A 22640-nucleotide genomic window follows, 5' to 3' on the forward strand; every position below is an offset into this window, starting at 1 on the left:
GCTATCTTTAAATACATGGAGAGAAAAGATTTTCTTGCTTCCAATTTGAAACAGTTTTGTTGAAGCAGGTACCTCATAGCTGGTAAATGGCATTCAGTTGTTTAAAATAGTGTTTACTATTTGGCTTTGACATTTGCTACATTGGTAGGATAAACAGAGCTACAGTTTCCATTCTTCCAAAATCATTTTAAACTTTAACACCACAAGGACCATGTGGCTTTAGCATTTTGCAAGAGCTGTGCTTTACAGAAACTGAACAGCTAGCTTGTATTTACAAAACAGAATTAGTTGTTCCAGTTTCAGCTCTGCTTATTAAATGGATATTTCTCAAGCCATATTTCAAGACCCCACTGCCTCCTTTGTTTATGGTTGGAGACCTCGACCCAGATGAAAACACACAACCCACTGATGGGTTCAGAAAATGACCACCACACAGAAATCTCTCTTTGTAACCATCTTGCAGCACAAGGAGCCATCACAATTGCCAATGTACTCATAGAAAGTCGACCACGGCTATTTGCAGTTAATCCAGTTCCTCTATTTAGGAGATTTCTGTGGCATAAATAGATTAGAGGGTTTGCAAAAACATGTATTTATGCTTGGCCCTTTGTGCTTCTCAGAGTTTGTTTCGAGTATCAAGGCAGGCTGCCCTGGATGTGTGGGTTGCTCTCTGGGCATACTCAACTGAAAAGCAAGGACAGTCAACAGCGTGAGGAAAGTTTAGTCTAGACCCTGATTAAAAGAGGCTACCTATGAATCCAGAGTCAGGGGTGCTCTTGTCCTCCCAGGAATCTCCAAGGAAATTCCAACTCCAAAATATTAATTGGATTTGTAGACCCCATTTAACACCTTCTACTGTTAATTACTCTTAAATTCCTTACCTTAGCCAACAAAATCCTATACAATCTGACCCCTGCTCAGATCTTAACAGCCACATTATGAACTGAACTGTGCTCCCCACAAATTCACATGTTGACACCCTCAACCTTAGTGCCTCCAAATGTAATAGTATTTGGAGATGGAGCCTTTAAAATGGTAATTAAAATGAGATTCTATGGGAGGCCCTATTTCATAAAGATTGCTGTTTTTCTTATAAGATATTAGGACACAGTCACATACAGAGGGAAGACCATGTAAAGCAGAGGAAGACAGCCTTCTGCCAGCTAAGGTGACCTTGAAACAAACACTATAAGCATCTTGATCTTAGACTTATGGCCTCCACAATTATGACAAAATAAGTTTCTGTGCCTTAAACTGCCTTGTCACGGCAGCCCTAGTAAAGTAAAACAGGCCACTCACTCTCCATTTCCCATCTGTGCTCCTGCCATCCTTGCCTTCTGCCTGTGTCCTTAAACATGCACAGTGGCTCTCACTTCAGTGCCTTACACCAACTCAGCCTTTCACCTGCACCACCCTTCCCTAGATATTTGCACAGCTCCTGGTTCTTGTTTTTCAAATCTCAAATATCACATCCTCCAAGACTGGATAATTTAGAGCCACTCTTCTCATCCTTGTTTTATATCTGTTCACTGCTTTTAAAATTACCATCATAAAATTATTAAAAATCATTAAAAATCACCATGACCTACTTTTCTTGTTATGTTCTTTCTCCTCCTCTGTAGCCCCCAATAAGTTCCCTAGATAGATGTGTTGTCTTGTTCACCACCTTAACCTCAAGTCTTTGAACAGAGCCAGACACTTGGCAGGTGACTGCAGAAACATTTATTGAATGAATGAATGAATGAATGAACAAAGAGCAACTAAAAACAAACTGCTTAAGTCACTACAATCAATTAATTGCATAAAAAGCCTGCCACAAACTGAAAATGGAGTTACTTGAAGTAATCTGAACTAAACTGAGCAAATGAGCAACACTTGATTTCCATAATTCAATCTTTAATATTTCTTTCCAACTCTCAGCGATCCAGTCCTACTAATGAGAGGTGTAATTGTCAAAAAATAAGGCCAAAGAGAATAATACATACTATTAAAAGAGAAGACAATGTGGAAATACTTCAACTTGGAGAGGAGAATTAAGAGAGAAGGTATTAGGGAAATTACTAGTCACTATGTACCATTTTGCACTGCTCAAAACTTTTGCCAGTCTCTCTCTCTATATATATATATATATATCCTTCAAAAAGAGTTTTTATGAAAGATAAAAAAAAAAGAGTGGAGCAATTTCTTGCCTTACAATGTTCACATGGTGGTTATTTGGTACAGTCATTGAGACACCACTTAGGACTCCTGCATGCCCATACCAGAATGCCTGGATTAAGTCCCAGCTATGCTTCTGATTCTGGTTTCCTGCTAATGCACACCCTGGGAAGCAGCAGGTGATGGCTCAAGTTCTTGGAGCCCTGCCACTCACACAGGAGATCTGGATTAAGTTCTGAGCTCCTGGTTTTGGCCTAGCCCAACCCCAGCTGTTGCAGGCATTTGGAAACTGAATCAGAGAATGTAAGATCTCCCTCTACCTCCCTCCCTTCTGTCACCCACCTCTCTCTCTTTCTCTGCCTTTCAAATAATTAAAAAAAAAAAAAAGATGTAGGTGCAGTGACTTGAGCCTCCACATGCAACACCATCATCTTATATTGGAGTGCCAATTTGAAGCTTGGCTGCCTAACTTCTGACCCAGTTTCCTACTAATGCATGGAAAGCAGCAGAAGATGGCTCAAGTACTTAGGCCCCTGCCACCCACCTGGGAGCAGAGGCTACAGTTCCTGACTTCTGGCTTTGGCCTAGCCCAGCCCCAACTGTTGTGGCCATTTAGGGAGTGAATCAACAGATGGAAGATCTCTCTGTTTCTCCATTTTGTTGCTCTGCCTTTCAGATAAAATAGGTAAATCTTTCTTGAAAAAAAAAAAAAAAGGTGTCAACAGAAGTCTAGTCACTTCCTCATCTGTCCCCAAATACACAAACATTCCTACTTCTGCATCTTTGCTTCTGTTTCTGGTGCTGTGAGGACATTATTTCTCTCCTAACAAATTCTTTCACGTCCAAAACCCCTTATAAGTTCCCATGTGAGTCGGATCACTATGAGTTATAATGGTTTGCTGAACATCCTTGCTTGCCTGGAGCTTTATGAAAGCAACACTTGTTCCTTCTTGTGTTGGTCATCACAGCAGCTACAATTTAGCCTATGAAAGGTGCTGCATAAACACTTGGTGACTGAGTAAATGCACAGAGTATGGCACTTCCCTAAAGACCTGGCTGTCTCCTCCCAGCCCTCCTTGCTCTCTTGCAATCCTCTAGATCCTTGTTATCTGCCTTCCAAGGCCAGCTCTGATATCCTACAGCATGTCTAGCCCATCAAGAAGGTCCAAAGGGAGCAGCTGGCTCAACTCTAAACTTTTCACCTGAGGCCCAAGAAAATTCTACTTACTTCAAAAGGGAAAAAGCAATAGGAGGCATGGTAGAGCCTGATGAAGATTTTTTCTAAATTAAAATACAATTTGCATACCATGAAGTTTACCATTTTAAAATGCACAACTCGATAGTTTTTAGTATGTTTGCAAGGTTACACAATCATCACAACTAGCTGACTCTAGAACACCCCTTAGCAGTTACTCCCCTTTTCCCCTGCCCTACCAGCCCTGGCAACCACTAATCTGCTTTCTGTTGCCATGGATTTGCCTCGTCTGTGCATTTCATGTGAACAACATCCTGCAGCTCTTTGATTCTGGCTTCTGTCACTTCAGCAGTGTTTTCAAGTTCATCCATGTTGTAGCATGTGTCTGTACTTTAATGTTTATATGACTGAATAACATTCTATTGCATGGCTATACCACACTTGGCTTATACATTCTTCAGCTGATAGACATTGAGTTGCTTCCACTTTCTGTCTACTATGAATAATGCTGGTAATAGTCATGAGCAAGTTTTTTATGAATGAGTGTTTTCCGTTATCTAGGGTTCACACCTAGGAGAGGAGTATTCTGAGTTATAAACAAACATGACTTTGTGTCTACCTTCCTGAGGAATGAACAGAAATGTCTGAAGGCAAAGCATTTTTTAGAGATGAAGTCATCACCAATGAAGGACATTGGCTTTTATAGACTTCCAAGGTCAAAAGAGAAAAGAAAGAGACATATTTCTAGAGAGGAGGAGATGTCGCACTAGAGGAATGAATGGCTCCAGAAGGCTGACTCATTTTCAGCCAACTTCACCATGGCAATGCTTAATTCCCATTCTGATTGCAAGTTCAATCTTAACATGAGCAGCCTGGGTCTCTAGGGCACCTTTTTCCAAGCAGCATAAACACCTTAAAGCTGTCATTTACTTGTGCAGCATTATTTCCTGCTCACTGGGGAGGAATAGGTCTTGTTTTCCCCCTACTTAGTTTTATTTCTGGAAATAAGTTTTTCAAAAAAAGCAAAGTTCATTAATCTTTCAAATCACCAAGCTGCCTGAATGGATTTTATCATTAATTCAGTCTTTATTTTAAGCTTTTGACAAAAGCAGATTTTATACATCCAAAAGACTCTTGAGAGTTAAGAAGGCATGCATGGTACTCCGTGTGTGTGTCATGCATGTGCACACTGTAGAATGAGGGGTACAGGCTGCCAGCCAGTAATATCCAGCAAAGAGAAGGCTGCTACCCACACCATCCATGGCAGCAAGAATCTAGTACCACACTAGCAAACCTGCATTTCTGGGACCCCTTTTTAGAAAGAAGTCTAGATCCTGATAGGTAGACAGGCCAGATTCTGAATCTATGAGTGTATATATGCCTCAAGATGGAGACACACACACACAAAAAGAAGAAAAATATTTACAATTGAATCTATATTTATTTCACTAAAACTAAATTCTTTTATCCTCTATGATTTCTCTATTCACACTACCCAGCTATACAAAACACAACCAAGACAAGGCTACAAACTCAACAGAATCCCTTCTCCTGCTTATAAAATTTCTGTCCTGACTCCAAGTCCACACCCTAAATACACGGACAAGCCTTTGCCTTATGCCAGAAAGGGCAATCTTCCCAGGCCTTGTCCCTCCAGAGAGCTCGTTTCCAAGGAAAGGCCCATGCAGGCAATCAACGCCTCTCAGGCTGCACAATTCCCCTCCAAAGGCAGCCGTCCTCAGTGCTTAGCTGATGGCAGCAGCTGCACTTGCAGTTGCAACCATGCGAAAAGGAGAGAGACAAAGAGGGCAGAGAGTCCCCTCAGCCAGGACAAGCAGGTGAGGTTGTCAATCAGCTGTCACTCAGCAGCTGGATCAGGGAAGCTGTCCTTCCTGAGGCCCTGGGAAGCATTCTGAATGCCATCTAAGGACAGCCCCCAACACACCCCAGAGTGCCAGTGGAGGCCAGGGCATCCGGAGGCAAACCCTGAAATGCAGAGGGAAAAGAACATCCACAGGAATTCAGAGCGGGATCCAGTTCCAGACCTTCCTCAAAGCATTGGGAGCCTCCATTTCTCCTTCTCTAAGGTGGACGGGGTCATCATGCCACTTACCTGAGAATGCACATGAGAATGTTGCTATTGGATGAATGGAAAACTCTCTGTAAACTCAAAAGGTCCCAAAGTTGAGCATATGTCAGGTTTGTTGGCCTCACATCCGATGTTCTACTCATTAGGTCTGGGGTGGGGCCCTAGATCTGCATTTCTAACAGCTTCCTAGGGGATGCTGATTCTGCCAGTCAAGGAGCACACTTAGAGAGGTATTACTGAAGCCCGAGGTGAATGTCAGCTGCTCTTACACAATGAGCTGCCATGAGGCATGCCCCCGCTGTGCAGTACAGAAGAAACAAGCTTATGGTATACAATAAGCAACAAAATAATAAAACACAATGATTGAGTTACCAGTAGCGATATGTTGTGATTAGCTCCTTAAAATAAGAGCAGGGATTAAGCAAGTAAACTTTCCCAAACAAGTCAACAGAAAGGAAGACACCCAATCTGCCATCACCTCAGTAGCTCCTAGACCTTGTCATTTGTCTTTTCCTCCTTCACAGAGGACGAATCACACCCTCTAACACACACACACCAGAGAATCTGAGCTGAGGGAAGTGATCACCAGACCCTGTCCAGTCACTGCCTCTAGTAATAATAGCCCTTCATATGGCTCTCAAGTTTTATGGTTTTAGAAAGCTTTCTAGCAAGCAACACAGTGTGGAATTGGTGAAACCATGAATCAATAAATCAATGGAGCAGCGTAAAGAACCCAGAAGTAGACCTACACAAATACAAGTCAATTGATTTCTGACAAAGGAGCAAATGGAAAGCAAAGGAGACAGAAACTCACAGAATCATCTTTTCAAGCCATGGTGCTGGAGCAAGCAGACATCCACATATCTGAAGGAAAGGAAGGGCAGGAAGTGGAAGAGGAAGAAGAAAGGAGACAAGAAGAGAGGAAAAGGGAAAAGAAGGGGTGAAGGAGAGGGAAGGGGGGAGGAGGAAGAAGAGGAGGAGGAGAAAGAGAAGGCGGTGGTGGGAGAAGCATTTAAACAAAGATCTTGGAGACCAGAATGCAGCAGGTTAAGTCACCATTTGCAATGCCACATCCCATATTAGTGCCAATTGAAGTCCTGACTGCTCTGCTTCCAGTTCAGGTTCCTGCTAATGCAGCAGATGAAGGCTCAAGTACCTGGGCCACTACCATCCATGTGAGAGACCCAGATGGAGTTCCTGGCTCCTGGCTTTGACCTGGCCTAACCCCAGCTGTTTCAGCCACTTGGAGAGTCAACCACCAAATGGAAGATTCATATTCTCTCTCTCTCTCTCTCTGACATTTTACCTTCCAGATAAATACATCAATAAATAACGAAGACCTTACATCCTTGACAAAAATTAACTCAAAATAGATTATAGACCTAAATGTAAAACCAAAACTATACCTGATGATAACCAAAAACAAACAATAATTGGGTGAGTATTATACAAACAATAATTTTTTGCCAGTACTGAAGCATTACTTTTTCTATGTCACCTCTGTATAATCTGGAGCTGGAGCCTCACTCTTTTACCCAAAGTAGAGGAGCCTGAAGAAAACTCTCTGTTCTCGCCTCTCTCTGGGGGCAGTGACCTTGAATTAACTTACCTCCACCTCCTCAAGACAACAGGAGGAGAAATCTCACAAGGCAAATCATGCCTGTATGAGCTAATATCTTTTCTTTCATGTTCCTTACCCCTTCATGGGAAGCTTCAGAATTGGGATGAACATAAGGTGAATTTCCCTGCCAAGTTTACACAAACCCTGATAGCAATTTCCAAAAAACATGTTCAGATTTTTTCAATGGACATGCTGCCTATCACTAATGCATACATCACCTCCTGTATTGGAAGTGATGCTTCCAATAGGCAGTAACCCTTCTTTTGGCCTCATAACTCTGCACAGTTAAAATCAGGTGATATTTGTATGTGAAACACGCGACACATTGCATAGGGCACGTTATGCCCTTGTGCTCAGTGACCCATATGGGGACCAAAGGGTGTCCAGACTGGAAATCAAAATCAAGTTGTTCAAAGACATTCTACTTTCTAAAATGCTGACTGCAGGAGCAGGTGTTTGGCACAGTGATTCAGACACCCTTTAGGAGGTTCCCATCCTGTATCGGACTGCATCTGGCCCAGTTTGGTTTCCAATTCCAAAGTTCCACTGATACGCAGCCAGGAAAGTAATAGGTGGTGGCTCAAGTGGTTGGGTCTTCCCAGTCACACACATGGAGCCCTGATTGAATGCCTGACTCCCAGCTTCAGCCCAGCCCAGCCACAGCTATCACAGATGTTTGGAGAGTGAACCAGAAATTGGGGTATTCTTTTTCCCCTCTCTCTCCCTCTTCCTCTACAGTAAATAAAATTTTTAAAAATTTAATTAAAAAAAAAAGGTGATTTGCAAAATGCTCAAGCAGAAGGTATTTCCCAAGGTTATCTCCTGTGACATAGGAGAGAGCATCTGAACTCTGGTTTGCAAAGGCACCTGGGGGAATTACATGCAGAAGATGAGACTTCCTCTCAGCAATGGTGCTCATCTGTTGTAGTCCCCTGCCCTCTCTGCCACCATCCCATTTGACCCCGTTCTCATGGGAGAGGGTAAAAATAAAAAATTCAACCAACAAAAATCCCACAGAAGCTTGTGGGAAGAAATCCATAATCCATAATTAAACTGAGCAATTACCTCCTGAGCGTGAACTGGGACCAACTCTGGGAACTATAATAAAGTTGTAAAATCTCCAGCATCGCAGTAGCTTGTCCTTTCAGTCAATTCCCACCCAAATTTTAATATTTCTTTCCCTCTTCCTCTCTCTCTGTCTCTCTCCCCCCACCTTTCTTCCCTTTCCCTGTTCCTCTCCCCCATATTTCTTATTGAGTAAAATTGTAAAAAGCAAAGAAACCTAGTCATTCACACTTTAGTGTGAATTAACATCTGACTGTTAACTCTTGCAAGAACAAGTATTTCAAGTCATAACTCTAATTATGGAAAGGCTGTCTTTAAATTCTTTCAAGGATGTTTCATGGAGCAGCCAAATATAAGGAAGAAGAAAGGAATTTCCCAAGTCTATCAATGCATAAAGGCGACCTTGAATCTAGCTTTGAGAAATGAGAGCTTGCAGTTGCCACTCCCACTTTCAGATGAATTCGGATTAATTCCCAGATACTGAGTGAGAGTTAAACTTTACTCTTGGAGAGATTTGCTGCTTTCCAGAGTCTCCTCTTTTCCTCTAGGCCCCTGAGAAAGAGCAGCCTCTGACAGCCAGCCTCAGCCCTGTAAGATCCATTCTCACTTGCTACCCGATCTCTGCTCTCCAGATGACCTTTCCCCACACCAGATTCGGTTTGAAAAGTCACAGCATGAGCTGTTGGGGCCAAGTGTGCTGTGAGTCCTTCAACACATGTTCAGTAAGCACGACCCTCGGTGCAGTAAGTTGATAGTGCCCTGACACACAGCGATACCCCGGAGGCCCACACTCCTCTCTCTCGGCCGGAAGAACTTGAAGACTCTGAGCCAGTGGAAAATTCAGTCTGTTCCAAGCAAGAGACACAAGTGTGCTCCTAAATTGAATGCTGGCATTTGGAAAGGCCCCAGGGTATTATAAATATAATCTCTCTGGGACAAGAGTGTGTGTCAGGGAGAGAAAGTGATGGAGAAAGAGAGAGAGTGTGTATGTGCGTGTGTGTGTGTGTGTGTGTGTTGACAGAAAGCAGAAAGGCAGAGAGAGCAGGCCTGGGCTCAACAAGTATCAGTGTCAAGAATGCCGGGACAGGCATGGAAAAGAATGTCCCCCACGTGCCTAGTGACTAAAGTCAACCTCCTCTACTGCTTCCTCCTCAAAGCACAGCAGAAGGAATTAGATGGGAAAGCAAAGGATGAGAGAGAGCAAGCAAAGGGACAAAGGCAGAGAGAAAGATGAGCAGGCATGGGGACAGGAAAGTAGGACCAAGGGGGACTTACTGGACATAAACCAAGAGTCCCAGACTGAGCGAGAGACAGACAGATGGACAGTTAGAGGAGAAGCTATGAAGAAATCACAGGTTCCTCACCAGTTACAAGTCCCATACCCAAACAGTATGAAGGCTCATCCACTCTCCATGGGGAACTCCCTTTCTTACTAAACAGATAGTTTTATTGGGTTGGTCTCAGGACACGCTGACCAGGCCCTGTGGATGAGGGATGGAAGGAAGGGAAGAGAACTGGCCCTGCAAGGGAGACCCTGTGGCCTTCACTGCACTTTAACCAACATGGCTCTGAGGCAGGGGCCTCAGGTTCCTGTGTTCCAGGGCCCCTTTGGCAGGATGACAAAGACCCCTTCCCAGAATAACTTTTTTTTAAGCATAAAATACATAAAACTATGAAGGAAAGCAATCATATTGTCACAGTTACCAAGTAGTTTCATAATGTGATGTCTTAACATTTGTGTTCCTTTATCAGTGTTCCAAGTGAGAATACCTGGTAAAGGGTCAAACAGATGCCATCCTTTCAAAGAGCATTAGGAAAAACAGGGTTTCCTGGGTGATACAAAAAGGTTTCTGATTTTTATGGGGATAAAGTCACAGTGGCACTGATACCACTAGGGTTTGCTGCTTCCACTTTTTAAAAAAAGATTTACTTATTTATTTGAAAGGCAGAGCTAGAGAGAGAGAAAAAAAAAAAAGATTGACTGATTTTCCATCTGTTGGTTCACTTCCCAAATGGCTGCAACGGCTAGGGCTGGGCCAGGCTGAAGCCAGGAACCTAGAATTCCATCTGGGTCTCCTACGTGGGTGGCAGGGGCCCAAGTACTTTGACCACCTTCTGCTTCCTTTCCAGGCAAATTAGCAGGGAGCTGGATGGAAAGCGGAGCATCTGGGACTCGAATCAATATTCACACGGAATGCTGGTATCACAAGTGGTGACTTTACCTGCTGTACTACAACCACAATGGAAGCTAACCCCTGCTTCCTTTCTTAATAGCAGCAAAAACAATATTTTAGTGAGGACTTAAATAAAATATTGAGTATTTTTTCTGATCCAAATTCATGAAGTAGAATAACAAATATAAAGGGACAGAGTCACTGGCCACAGTGATAACAGTGACCATAGGAACTGTAATAACAAAGTGACATCTTCTACAGGAACAGCTGCAGAAGTGGCTGCCAGCTTTCTCTGTGCAGCCGTGGGCTGAGTGCTTCCCATGCATCATGTCCCTTCATCCTTACCCTGAAGAGGACATTATTTTATCCACTTTAGAGATGAGGAAATTGAAGCCTAGGGCTACTAGAGAACTCGTTCAAGATTGTAGCTGATGAGCAACTGAGCCAAGATGGAAAGTCAGGACTGCCTAACACCAAAGCCCACATTCATGGTATCTCCCTAAGAAACAGAAATAGGGTGAAAGAGAGAGTGTGTGTATGTGTGCATGTGTAAGAGAGAGAGAAAAGAGTGCCCAGAAGTGCTGTTTCCTTCTCACCAAAGCTAGAAGAACTAGTTTAAAAACCCATACTTGCATCCATCTTGAATATTCATTCTCTATTAATGTTTGCTTAACCCTTTTCATTCAAGGATCATTGTGTTTTATTTACCCGACATGTGTTGGGGATTGACTATATGTACTAACACTGACAACTCAAAGATAAACATGTTCCCTGACTTTAGGAAGCTGGTAGCTTATTAGAGAAAACAGATGTGTAAACATGTAAATTATAATATGAAACAACTGGGACTCAAAATACCACATACATTAAGTAGAATTTATGAACTGTGCAACCAGAAACTCCAGCAATAGAGCAGACTTCACACATGGTTCCATAAATGTAAGGCTAGAAAGCATGAAACAACCAGATCTGCAGAGAAAAGAAAGCTTTCATTTGTAGTATTTGCCAGTTTCCATGGTGGCAATATCCTCGCCGTGACCATTTCAAGCTGTAGATATGACATCACCCAAGAGAGAACTTGAAAGAGATGGAGCAAGCATTAGTCTAGCAATTAAGAAGCTCACGTGTTACACCTCAGAACATGGATTCAATTGCTGGCTCCAGACTCTGATTCCAGCTTTCTGCCAATGGGAGGCAGTGGTGGTGCTTCAGGTAATTGCATTCCTGTCACCCACATGGGAGACCTGGACTGCGTTCTGAGCTCCCAGCTTCAGCGCCCCTGCTACTGTATGCATTTGTGGAGTGAATTAGTGCATGAAATCTCCTTGGGCACCATGTTTAAATAATAGCCACTGCTTCCCAAGGTTCTTCATCTCACCTACTGATAGCTCCTTGATGAACAGTGGTATGAAATGAATGTTATCATCACCCCAAAATTCATGTTCGAATGTGGTAGTATGCCCAATGTGCTAGTATTAAGAGTAGGGGCTTTAGGGAAGTTGTTAAAAGGGCTCTGCCAGGCTGGCGCCGCGGCTCACTAGGCTAATCCTCCGCCTGCAGCACCAGCACCCCGGTTCTAGTCCCTGTCGGGGCACCGGATTCTGTCCCGGTTGCCCCTCTTCCAGTCCAGCTCTCTGCTGTGGCCCGTTAAGGCAGTGGAGGATGGTCCAAGTCCTTGGGCCCTGCACCTGCATGGGAGACCAGGAGAAGCACCTGGCTCCTGGCTCCAGATCAGCGCTGTGCACCAGAGCAGCCATTGGGGGAGGGGGGATGAACCAACAGAAAAAAGGAAGACCTCTCTCTCTGTCTCTCTCTCACTGTCCACTCTGCCTGTCCAAAAAAAAAGGGGGGGGGGGGCTCTGTCCTGAATGGATTTAGTGCCTTACAAAAAGGCTAAAGGGAGCAACAGTACCCCTTCTGCTGTGTGAATACACAGCAAGAAGCCACCATATATTAGAAGCAGGTTCCAGGGGGCCAGTGCATTGGCTCACTTGGTTAATCCTCCACCTGCGGTGCCGGCATCCCATATGGCACTGGGTTCTAGTCCTGGCTGCTCCTCTTCCAGTCCAGCTCTCTGCTGTGGCCCGGGAGGGCAGTGGAGGATGGCCCAGGTGCTTGGGCCCCTGCACCCACATGGGAGACCAGGAAGAAGCACTTGGCTCCTGGCTTCGGATAGGGGCAGAGCCGACCATGGCGGCCATTTGAAGAGTGAACCAACAGAAGGAAGACCTTTCTCTCTGTCTCTCTCTCTCTCAGTCTATTACCACCTGTCAAATAAATTAAAAAAAAAAAAAAAAAAAGCAGATTCCAGTAGTCACCAAATCTTCTAGCATTTTGATCTTGGACTTCCTGCCCTCCAGAACTGTGAGCAATACATTTCTATGGTTTACAAGTTACTCAATCTAATATATTTTGTTAGAGCAGCCAGAAGAGATTAAGACAAACAGCTTTAGCACTGACACTCTATCCTCTAGAAGGTGCAAAGAAGCTTATTCACATTTGTCCATTGTAGTGCCTGTATCAATCAGCTCTTTTCTTCAGAACGAAGATCTTCATTCTCCCACGCAGGAAGTATTAGTTGCTAATGATTAAGTTTCTCTCCAAGCATTGCCCAGAAGGAGGCACCAGCCCAATGGATCCTGTCCCTTTTGAAAGGAAACTGCCTCTAATGGCTGGTGAGTGAGGAATTTTAAAAGCCTGGCCCCATCGCAATTCAGATATCACTGAAGGGTCATCTCAGCTCCAGAGTTCCCATGGTGGAACTGAGTGAGGCCTCAGCTGCAATCACATGACAGGTCAGTTTCTCCACCCCATCAGTCTTTCCTCTCTCCCTGACAAGTTCCTGGGAGCTCTAGCCACTAAACTTCCTGCATACAAACCTCTGGGTCTGTTTCCATGGAATCCAGTTTGCAATGTGCATCTCTGAATGGGTCACTGGATGTTTTATGCAAATCAGGGTCCATCAGTGAGCTTAGGTGGGGACAGTACCGCCCACATCCCCTGGCTGCCCACAGTGGGAACAGTTGCAATGGATCTTGAGATGTAGCTGCACTGCCTCCTATATAACACAAGTTGCCCAGTGATTTAAAGGCATGAACAATATCACAGTCCCCTGACTAGTGCACTGTAGGTACACAAGAAGATAAAACCAACACCTGCCATGCAAAATACTCACAGCTAGACTTCACTATTATCACAAGCTGATCTGGACAGCCACAGCCAGGCCACTTTGTTCCCCTGAGGGACATGAACAATCTCATAGACCACCAATTTCAGGCAAGCTTACTCTGAACCAGGAAACCATGAAATAAAATCACTGCATAATTTTTAATTTTTTCTATGCACAGACAAAAGCATTGTCATTGCACCATTCATAAAATAATCATAAAACTGCCTGGCTTTCTGATGGTATCTAGAACAACATTTTGATCTCTTAGATCATTCCCAAAACACCCAACCAAAGTCAAAACGCATAATGGGTTCTTTTTAACACAGTGACCCTTTAGGTTCTCTCTTGATCCATGAGTACTAAATGCAACTTGTTTGATCATTAGCATATTCTGAGTGGTCTCTGGCTGAAGGGCATTGATAGCACCTGAAAAATATTTGTGGGGTGAATAACTGAGAACATAGATGACTGATGCTTCTCTCTCAGAGGACCCTTAAGAGAGGACCTTCAGGCCGGCATCGCGGCTCACTAGGCTAATCCTCCATCTGCGGCGCCGGCACCCAGGGTTCTAGTCCCAGTTGGGGTGCTGGATTCTGTCCCGGCTGCTCCTCTTCCAGTCCAGCTTTCTGCTGTGGCCCGGGAAGGCAGTGGAGGATGGCCCAAATGCTTGGGCTCTGCACCTACATGGGAGACCAGGAGGAAGCACCTGGCTCCTGGCTTCGGATCGGCACAGCGCGCCAGCCGCAGTGACCATTTGGGGGGTGAACCAACAGAAGGAAGACCTTTCTCTCTGTCTCTCTCTCTCACTGTCTAACTCTGCCTGTCAAAAAAAAAAAAAAAGGAGAGGACTTTTGAGTTGGTCTTTGGAAGACAATTGAGATTTTCCAGGCAAAGCAGGGTCAGCAAAAAGTCACTCCAGGCAAAGGAAGCAGTATGTGTGAATGCTGACATCACAAAAATGAAGCCCATGTAGATGGGGGGATGGGTGGGCGGAAAGGAAGCAGGGACCAAATGTGGAGATCCTTGTGTGCCACGCCTAATCCTGTAGGCAGAGAAGCAGAGATAGAGCCTAAATTTGAAACATGGTTGCAAGGAGAATTTCTAGAGTAGAGATAAATTTTTTTTCCTAATCCTATTTTTTTTAGGAGATCAGGGTAAGAAATTAGCTCTTGTTAAATTAAAATTGCATATTTTGAGTTTCCCAACCTAAAGTAGAAGGCACATGCCCTCTCCTTCCTGGATAGCGTAAGCTCAAAGAAGACATGCCTTCTTGCACAGGTTTGCTGACTTGAATTTCACTATATAATTCCTGCTTGCTTGTCAGAATGAAGCATAGGTTAACCACTTCCACTATAACTTAGCACTAAATAGATTATCAGATGTTCTTCATTAATCCAATGAAACTTCCAGATATCCCCACAGAAAATGTCCCTGTCTTCCCAGTTCCTCCCAAGAATGGATTAATTGAAATCTTGGAGCCCCATGAGGCTTGGGGCAGCATCTCTGTTGTGGTCCTCAGCCTGGTGGTGTGTGTCCAGCTCTGAGTCTACCTTCATGGCCCTCAGAGCATACATTCTTCCTTAGGAGGTTATATTTCTAGGAGTTTCCAGGTGGCACAGCTCCTGAGCTCCCTCCCTCTGTGTTTAAGTCTAGCTTGTCCTCCACAAAACCTTCTGCCTCAGAAGTCCACATCCTGCTGTAAGGTTTGCCCAGCTCTGCCACTGAGCGCTCCTGCACTTCATGCTACCTTGCCTTGTCAATTGGTTTCTTGAGTACTGTATGAGGGGTGTTCAAAAGGCTCATGGAAAACACAGCTGATAAAGAAATTGCATGGATTTCAAACATTTTTTGTACCAAAATAAACTTTCAATTCCATTTCCATGAACTTCTGGAAGTGCTCACATATAAAACTTAGTTCATTAAAGGTGTTTTTCAAATAACATATGTTAGGAAAAGAGTTGTAGATTGGTGCCTCCTCACACGGGGCATCAAAATGTTTGGAAAAGAGGCACAGAATAGACAGGAGGCAGTGTATGAATTTACAGCCAGACCGAGTTTATTCAGAGAAAATAAATTCATGGGATGGGTGACCAACTGCCTGCATGTGCATGATGGAACATGTGGCAGAAGGCCCTGACCCCCAGGGACTGGGCCTTTTAATATTTTAGGAGGGCTAGGGATGGGGGTGGGAGTAGGCAGCAGCAGGGAGAGATGAATTCCTGGAACTCAAGCCAACTAGTCTTTCAGGTAGCCATGGGGGATGGGGTATGAAGGCAATAGGGTGTGGGACCCAATTGAGATTAAAGGGCAAGGAATACATTCCAATGTTTATCTTTTTTGGGCAATGAGCAAGAATGGCTGAGGCTTATGTCCTTGTTCCATCAACATATATGAGGGTATTTCCAAAAGTTTGTGGAAAGGAAAGATTAAGAGATAATTTTGGAGCAAAACAATTTTAAATCCATGCATAGGTTTTTCATAATATGCATTTTCCATGAGCTTTTTGCAGACACGTAGTATTTAATAAAACTCAAATAGACTTAAAACCCCTTACTATTATAAATCCTCCCCAGTACCACCCAAACTACCATTACAAAGAATTTGGCATACATTTACAAAATCTATTTTTACCACCTTCATGTATTCATAAACCATGTAAGTATTATATTGTGTTTTGTTTTGTTTTGGTTTTTTGACAGGCAGAGTGGACAGTGAGAGAGAGACAGACAGAGAGAAAGGTCTTCCTTTGCCGTTGGGTCACCCTCCAATGGCCGCTGCAGCAGGCGCACCGCGCTGATCCGATGGCAGGAGCCAGGTGCTTCTCCTGGTCTCTCATACGGGTGCAGGGCCCAAGCACTTGGGCCATCCTCCACTGCACTCCCGGGCCACAGCAGAGAGCTGGCCTGGAAGAGGGGCAACCGGGACAGAATCCGGCACCCCGACCTGGACTAGAACCCAGGGTGCCGGCACCGCAAGGTGGAGCATTAGCCTAGTGAGCTGTGGCGCTGGCCCATATTGTGCTTTTAAACACAAGTACTACCCAAATGTTGCATCATTGCACTTTTTTTTTCTCACTCAATATTATGTTTTGGGAAACAACTTTGTCATGAGTTTTTGCAATGCTCTTAGGAGAATGCCACTAAGCACTGTTATTATTTTCATTATTATTAATGTATTAATTTAGATCACTCCTTCTAATGGCCTTGTAGTAATCTATCACTGATCAAACTAGATGGTGTATATCCATTCCCCTATTGGTGAACATCTAGGTTATTTCCATTTTTTTTTTTGTCATTAAAAACAATAGCCCAAAGATCTATCTTTCTTTCTTTCTTTCTTTCTTTCTTTCTTTCTTTCTTTCTTTCTTTCTTTCTTTCTTTCTTTCTTTCTTTCTCTTTCTTTCTTTCTTTCTTTCTTCTCCTTCCTTCCTTCCTTCCTTCCTTCCTTCCTTCCTTCCTTCCTTCCTTCCTTCCATCCTTCCTTCCTTCTTTTAAGATCTACTCTATTTATTTGAAAGACAGAGTTACAGAGAGAGGCAGACAGAGGTCTTCCATCTGCTGGTTCACTCCCTAGATGGCCGCAAGAGTCAGAGCTATGTTGATCTGAAGCCAGGAGCCAGGAGCTTCTTCTGGGTCTCCCACAAGGGGGCAGGGGCCCAAGGACTTGGGCCATCTTCCACTGCTCTCCCAGGCCACAGCAGAGAGCTGGATTGGAAGAGGAGCAGCTGGGACCAGAACCGGTGCCCATATGGGATTGCTGGTGCTTCAGGCCAGGGCTTTAACCCGCTGCACCACAGCACTGGTCCCCCCAAAGATTATTCTTAAACATGTCATGTTCTTATGTTCAAGAGTTGTTGGTATTTATTTAAAAGTGTACTTGATGGACTGTAAACAGAATGTATTTTAAGTTTCACTATCATCAAATTGTTCCCCCAAAATGTCTGTACTATTAACAATGTGTGGATTCCTATTTCTCTACATCTTTGTCAACCAATGATTTTTTTAAAAAATTTGTGGATTCAATGTGATAATCTTGTTTTAATTTTCACTCTCATGTATACTAATGAGATTAGATTTTTTTTCTCTTTATTAAACATTATGCATTGGGGTTTAACCTTTGCTAGAGCCACAAAATCCTTTGAGAATCTCCCTCAGAAAAATGCAAGTAGGGGCAGGAGTTATGTTTCAGCAAGTTAAGCCATCACTTGGGACGCCAGCATCCCACACTGGAGTGCTGGTTGGAGTTCCAGCTCCTCTACTCCTGATCTAGCTCCCTGCCAATGCTACTGGAAAGGTGGTGGATAATGGTCTAAGTATTTGCATTCCTGTCACTCACAAGGATGACCCAGATGAAGTTCTGGGCTTCTGGCTTCAGCCTGGCCCAGCCTCAGCTGTTGGGGGTATTTAGGGAATAAACCAGCAGATGGAAGATCTCTTCTTCTCTGTTTCTACCACTCCTTCAAATAAATAAATAATTTTTTTTTAAAAAATGCACAAACCCACATGACACTTTATATATACATTGAGGGGCTTCACAAGGCACCTGAAGACCACCCATAGAACCCTCAAAGCAGACTCTCAAATTCCAGTGAATGTAGGAACCTCTGGAAGCTTAATACAATGCAGATTCCAGGATGTATCTTCCAGGACCCTGACTCAGGGGGTCCTGGGAGGGACTAAAGAGTTCACACAGATAAACATTTTAAACAAAGGCAACCATGAGGATTCCTAGATTCCTAGTAAGAATTCTATTTTGCAGCCGGCGCCGCGGCTCAATAGGCTAATCCTCCACCTAGCGGCACTGGCACACCGGGTTCTAGTCCCGGTCGGGGCGCCGGATTCTGTCCTGGTTGCCCCTCTTCCAGGTCAGCTCTCTGCTGTGGCCCGGGAGTGCAGTGGAGGATGGCCCAACTGCTTGGGCCCTGCATCCCATGGGAGACCAGGAGAAGTACCTGGCTCCTGCCTTCAGATCAGTGCGGTACGCCAGCCGCAGTGCGCCGGCCATGGCGGCCATTGGAGGGTGAACCAACGGCAAAAGGAAGACCTTTCTCTCTGTCTCTCTCACTGTCCACTCTGCCTGTCAAAAAAAGAAAAGAAAAAGAAAGAAAGAAAGAAATAATTCTATTTTGCTTTCTAAAATGTTACCTTCTCCTATAGCCATGAAGTTGAATGTAGAAGACTGCAACTTGCCTTCAACTGTGATAGCTGCTTAGAACCCTGCGGTTACCATTACAGACACACCTGTGCCTCTCACTTCCTGAGCTTGAATAGTCAGGAAGGGGATGAATAAGCAGGATGACAGGTAATTCAAGAAAAACACCATGTAAGAGAAAAAATTAGGAAATTCTAAACTATGCAGAAAAATGCTACATAAAAAGCATCTTCCTAGTAAATACAAACAGCTTGTATTTGGAATGGCTTGCATTTCTAATTTTATTACAGAAGCAAGGTTTTTTTTTTTTTAACTCTGCCAGATAATTTAAAGATTCTCTTGTGAAAAGGAAATAAATTTAGTTTCCTCTCAGATCTAAATCCACAGAAATAACCCTGCTGCAAGATGAAGCAATTGCAATTAAGATTTTTTTTTTTAATTTAAAAATGAAGTACAAAGGAAGCCATAAAACAAAGAAGTTGCAGGGCATTTAGAGAAAGAGTAAGGATGTTGGTATGATGGTGATAATACGGTACACAAATACATTTCTCTCCCCTTCTTTTTCAAGCATGCAGGTGTCAAGAGAGTTAATCCTTGTTTTTGCCTCAGTCACATGCAAATACATTCCTCTCTGAGCCATTCAATGTCCAGCATCCTCTTGAACCCTTGGTGGAATTCAGCTCCATGAATGGCGCCAGGAACAAGCATTAGGATCCGGTTCTCAGGCTTGAGAATGACTCACTGGATAACTTTGGTCCAACAACAATAGAAAAATGACTCAGTTGCTCTGTCTGTAAATCTGGGGCAGTGATACTGGCTGCCTTCCTCTCACAAGACAAGGGAGGGCCAGGCATGCCAGCTCATGGAGGCTTCCAGAATGTGGGCATCACAGGGACAGGAGTGTAAGAAGTCCTGAGTTAATAGGCACTCTGGAAACTGAAGGTGGAAAATATCCCTCCCAAAAAGTTATCCTTAGCAAGATCAGAAGTGCCTGCCTGCCCACTCCTTGGGAGCTTCCAATCTTATCATGAGAATAGCAAGGGAGTGGTGACTCCACCCTTCTGAGCTCCCAGTGTATTGTGAAAACAAATCAGGTATCCCACCCTTGTGATTGTTGAGGAGCTAGCCAGACAGGATAAAGAATTGTAAATCAGGTCTTTTGTTGGTGTTTTCCCCACCTTATTGACAGTCTTGTCCCAAAAATTGTACTTAAAAACCCTAGTGCCATGGGTTCTTTGGGTTCTGCTTCTCTTGCAGCCCTCTTCCATGCCACTGTGGCTGGAGGTCTTTGGCTCTAATAAATCTTGCTTTAAACCTTTAAATCTAGCTTTTATCTTTGTCTGTTTGCTTGGAAATTCTTCCATGTGAGACCAAGAGTCGAGGTAATAATAATTTCTCCGCTGCCATTTTCCCATAGCAGGAGGAGGATCAGACACAGGGCTGGAAGACAATGGAGGGGAAAACCTGGCGAGAACTGAAGGCCCTTGAACCCCACCACAGCAGCGCAGTGCTGGGTGTGCTGCAAACAGCAAAGAAAATCAAATGTAGCCAACTCCTATTCCTGTCATCCTGGAGACGATCTTTTTGTTTTCATGGGTTACTCACAGATTCAGGATAAACATGGTGGCCAGTATGCTTTCTGATGCCCATTATCTTGTTCATTTGGCTGTACAATGCTTCTCATATTCTAGATTTTCAGATTGTAGGTAGAACATGCATTAAAGTCAGAAGTTTGATATACAATATTACAAGTATGTTGATAACATGAATGACACTCTCAATGTTAAACCAGCATTTTTCCAGGACTCAAGCCACATAGAGGAGGATTTGAGGTGTCTGCATGGCCCATGCAGCTCACTACAGCACCTACATCCCAACTGAGAAAATGGGGAAAGGAAGGAGAGAACACATTCCCTTTCAAGGTCACCTCTCTCCCCTTCACAGCCCTTTAGCCTGCATATATTATATGTATTTTTACATCAACTTAGTCACATGGTTTCTACAAGGAAACCTGAGGAATGCATCTTTTCTCTGAGTGGCCAAATGTCCAATCAAAAAATCAGGATTCTCTAAGAAGAGGGAAGCAATGAATATTAGGACAACTACTGTCACTGGAACACTTGTCAGCAAAAATGAAAACAGAAAAAGCAAACAAAAAAGATGCAGATTTCCCAGAATCATTAGAAAAATTCCCAGTAGGGCCTGGCATTGTGGCACAGCAAGTTAAGCCTCTGCCTGCAATGTTAGAATCCCATGTGAGCATCAGTTTCAGTCCTGATTGTTCCACTTCTAATTCAGTTTCCTACAAATGTGTCTGGGAAAGCAGCAGAAGATGGAATAAATACTGGGCCACTATATCCATGTGGGAGACCTGGATGGAATTCCAGCCATCTGTGGAGTGAACCAGTGGATAGAAGATATCTTTGTTTTCCTCTCCACCCCTCCCCCACCTCTGTAATTCTGCCTTTCAAATAAATAAATAAATCTCCAAAAAAATAAAAAGAGGGGCCAGTGCTATGGCGTAGCAGGTAAAGCCACCAACTGCAGTGCCAATATCCCATTTGGGTGCCGGTTAAAGTCCCAGCTGCTCCACTTCCAATACAGCTCCCTGCTAATGTACCTGGGAAGGAGCGGAAGATGGGCCCCTGAATCCACATAGGAGACCCAGAAGAAGCTCCTGGCTCCCAGCTTCAGATGGGCACAGCTCCAGTCGTTGCAGCTATCTAGGGAGTGAATCAGTGGATGGAAGACCTCTCTCTCGCTTTCTCTCTGCCTCTCTGTAACTTTGCCTTTCAAATAAATAAATAAATAAATCTTTAAAAGTAAATAAATAAAAGGAAAAAAATCCCAGTAGACCCAGAAGTAGCTGTCACTCAGCTGGCCTTACAAGCATACAAATCTACCATGCGGATGTTCTTTCAGGGAAAAGACAGTTAACTTCATATATTTGCCTTTTAAACAATTTGTATTTTCATGTATTAATCTCTGATACACTTAAGCCTCCCGTTTTTATATTAAATTTGAGTTTTCTACTGCAGGTAGAATTTTATGTGTTTTGAGCCCTATAACAATAAAATTCCTCTTTAATTAATGTACATATGAGGCAAGAATATGAACGCATTAGGCGTGATCTCAGGGATCTTCCTGCTTACAACTTTGGAAATAAGAATCAAAAGCCAGGCTGCCTGCCCAGGTGAGGAGAGGGAACAAATGAGCAGACAACCTAGATAACAGAGTAAAGATAAAACCATTAAAATCTAAGGAGGACTCACTTTGGACCAAGTACTTCAAGTATTTCATTTAGAATTCTTTTTTTTTTTTTTTTTTTTTTTTGGTAAATGGAGGAGGGATATACGGTTAGTATCCCATATTCAGCTAAGGAAATCAGATTATGAAAATTTATGAAAAAGTTACCCAAGTTACTACTTAGCTACCCAGTGGCAGAGCCTGGACTTTAACTCAAGATTATACCTCCAGTGTTGGTGCCTGAAAACAATGGAGGACTGAACAATAAATAATGCCCAGGCATCCTTCTGGCCACCCTCACATCCATAGATACCAGTACTGTTGCTCAGTCTATCAGGGAATATTGGGGAAAGGAAGCTAAACAAGAGTAGAAAAGTGCCATATTAAAGACATGATCTTAAAAACGTGTGTAAGGCTTCCACCTAGCCCCTATACAATAAAAAAATTCAGAACAAAATTATTCAAAAACTTGTAAATTTGATAACATTCTATGATGATTAATGTTCACAAAACCTAAGGTTTTCCATACGTCAGGCCTACAAACTACTCTCATAGCGTTCAATGCTATTGTATCTCACTACAAAACAATTCATTTAATTCTATTTCTCCAGTAGAGAGTGGACACTGGGAAGGCATGTCTGACTTTATTTCCAAATTGGAAACAGAACAGGTACCCGAAAATTACTGAGTGAATCAATATTTCCCTTCAACATATCCCTTTAGAACTATTTGCAACCTATTAGAAATGGTTAATATAAATAATTATATTATTA

General features: G+C 43.4%; 1 protein-coding gene and 1 long non-coding RNA gene across 2 annotated transcripts in view; both read right to left on the minus strand.

Moving 5' to 3' along the window:
* The window catches only part of EEA1 (early endosome antigen 1), a 472296-nt gene extending 452038 nt beyond the window's left edge, over positions 1–20258 (minus strand). Inside the window, exon 1 of the mRNA XM_070052691.1 lies at positions 20227–20258. Within this exon, the coding sequence (XP_069908792.1) occupies positions 20227–20243 (17 nt within the window). The 5' untranslated portion in view covers positions 20244–20258. The remainder of the gene's footprint in view (positions 1–20226) is intronic.
* The window catches only part of LOC103348347 (uncharacterized), a 237015-nt gene that overhangs the window by 29233 nt on the left and 185142 nt on the right, over positions 1–22640 (minus strand). The window lies entirely within an intron of this gene.

The sequence above is a fragment of the Oryctolagus cuniculus genome, chromosome 11 (assembly GCF_964237555.1).
Source record: "Oryctolagus cuniculus chromosome 11, mOryCun1.1, whole genome shotgun sequence".
NCBI lineage: Eukaryota > Metazoa > Chordata > Mammalia > Lagomorpha > Leporidae > Oryctolagus > Oryctolagus cuniculus.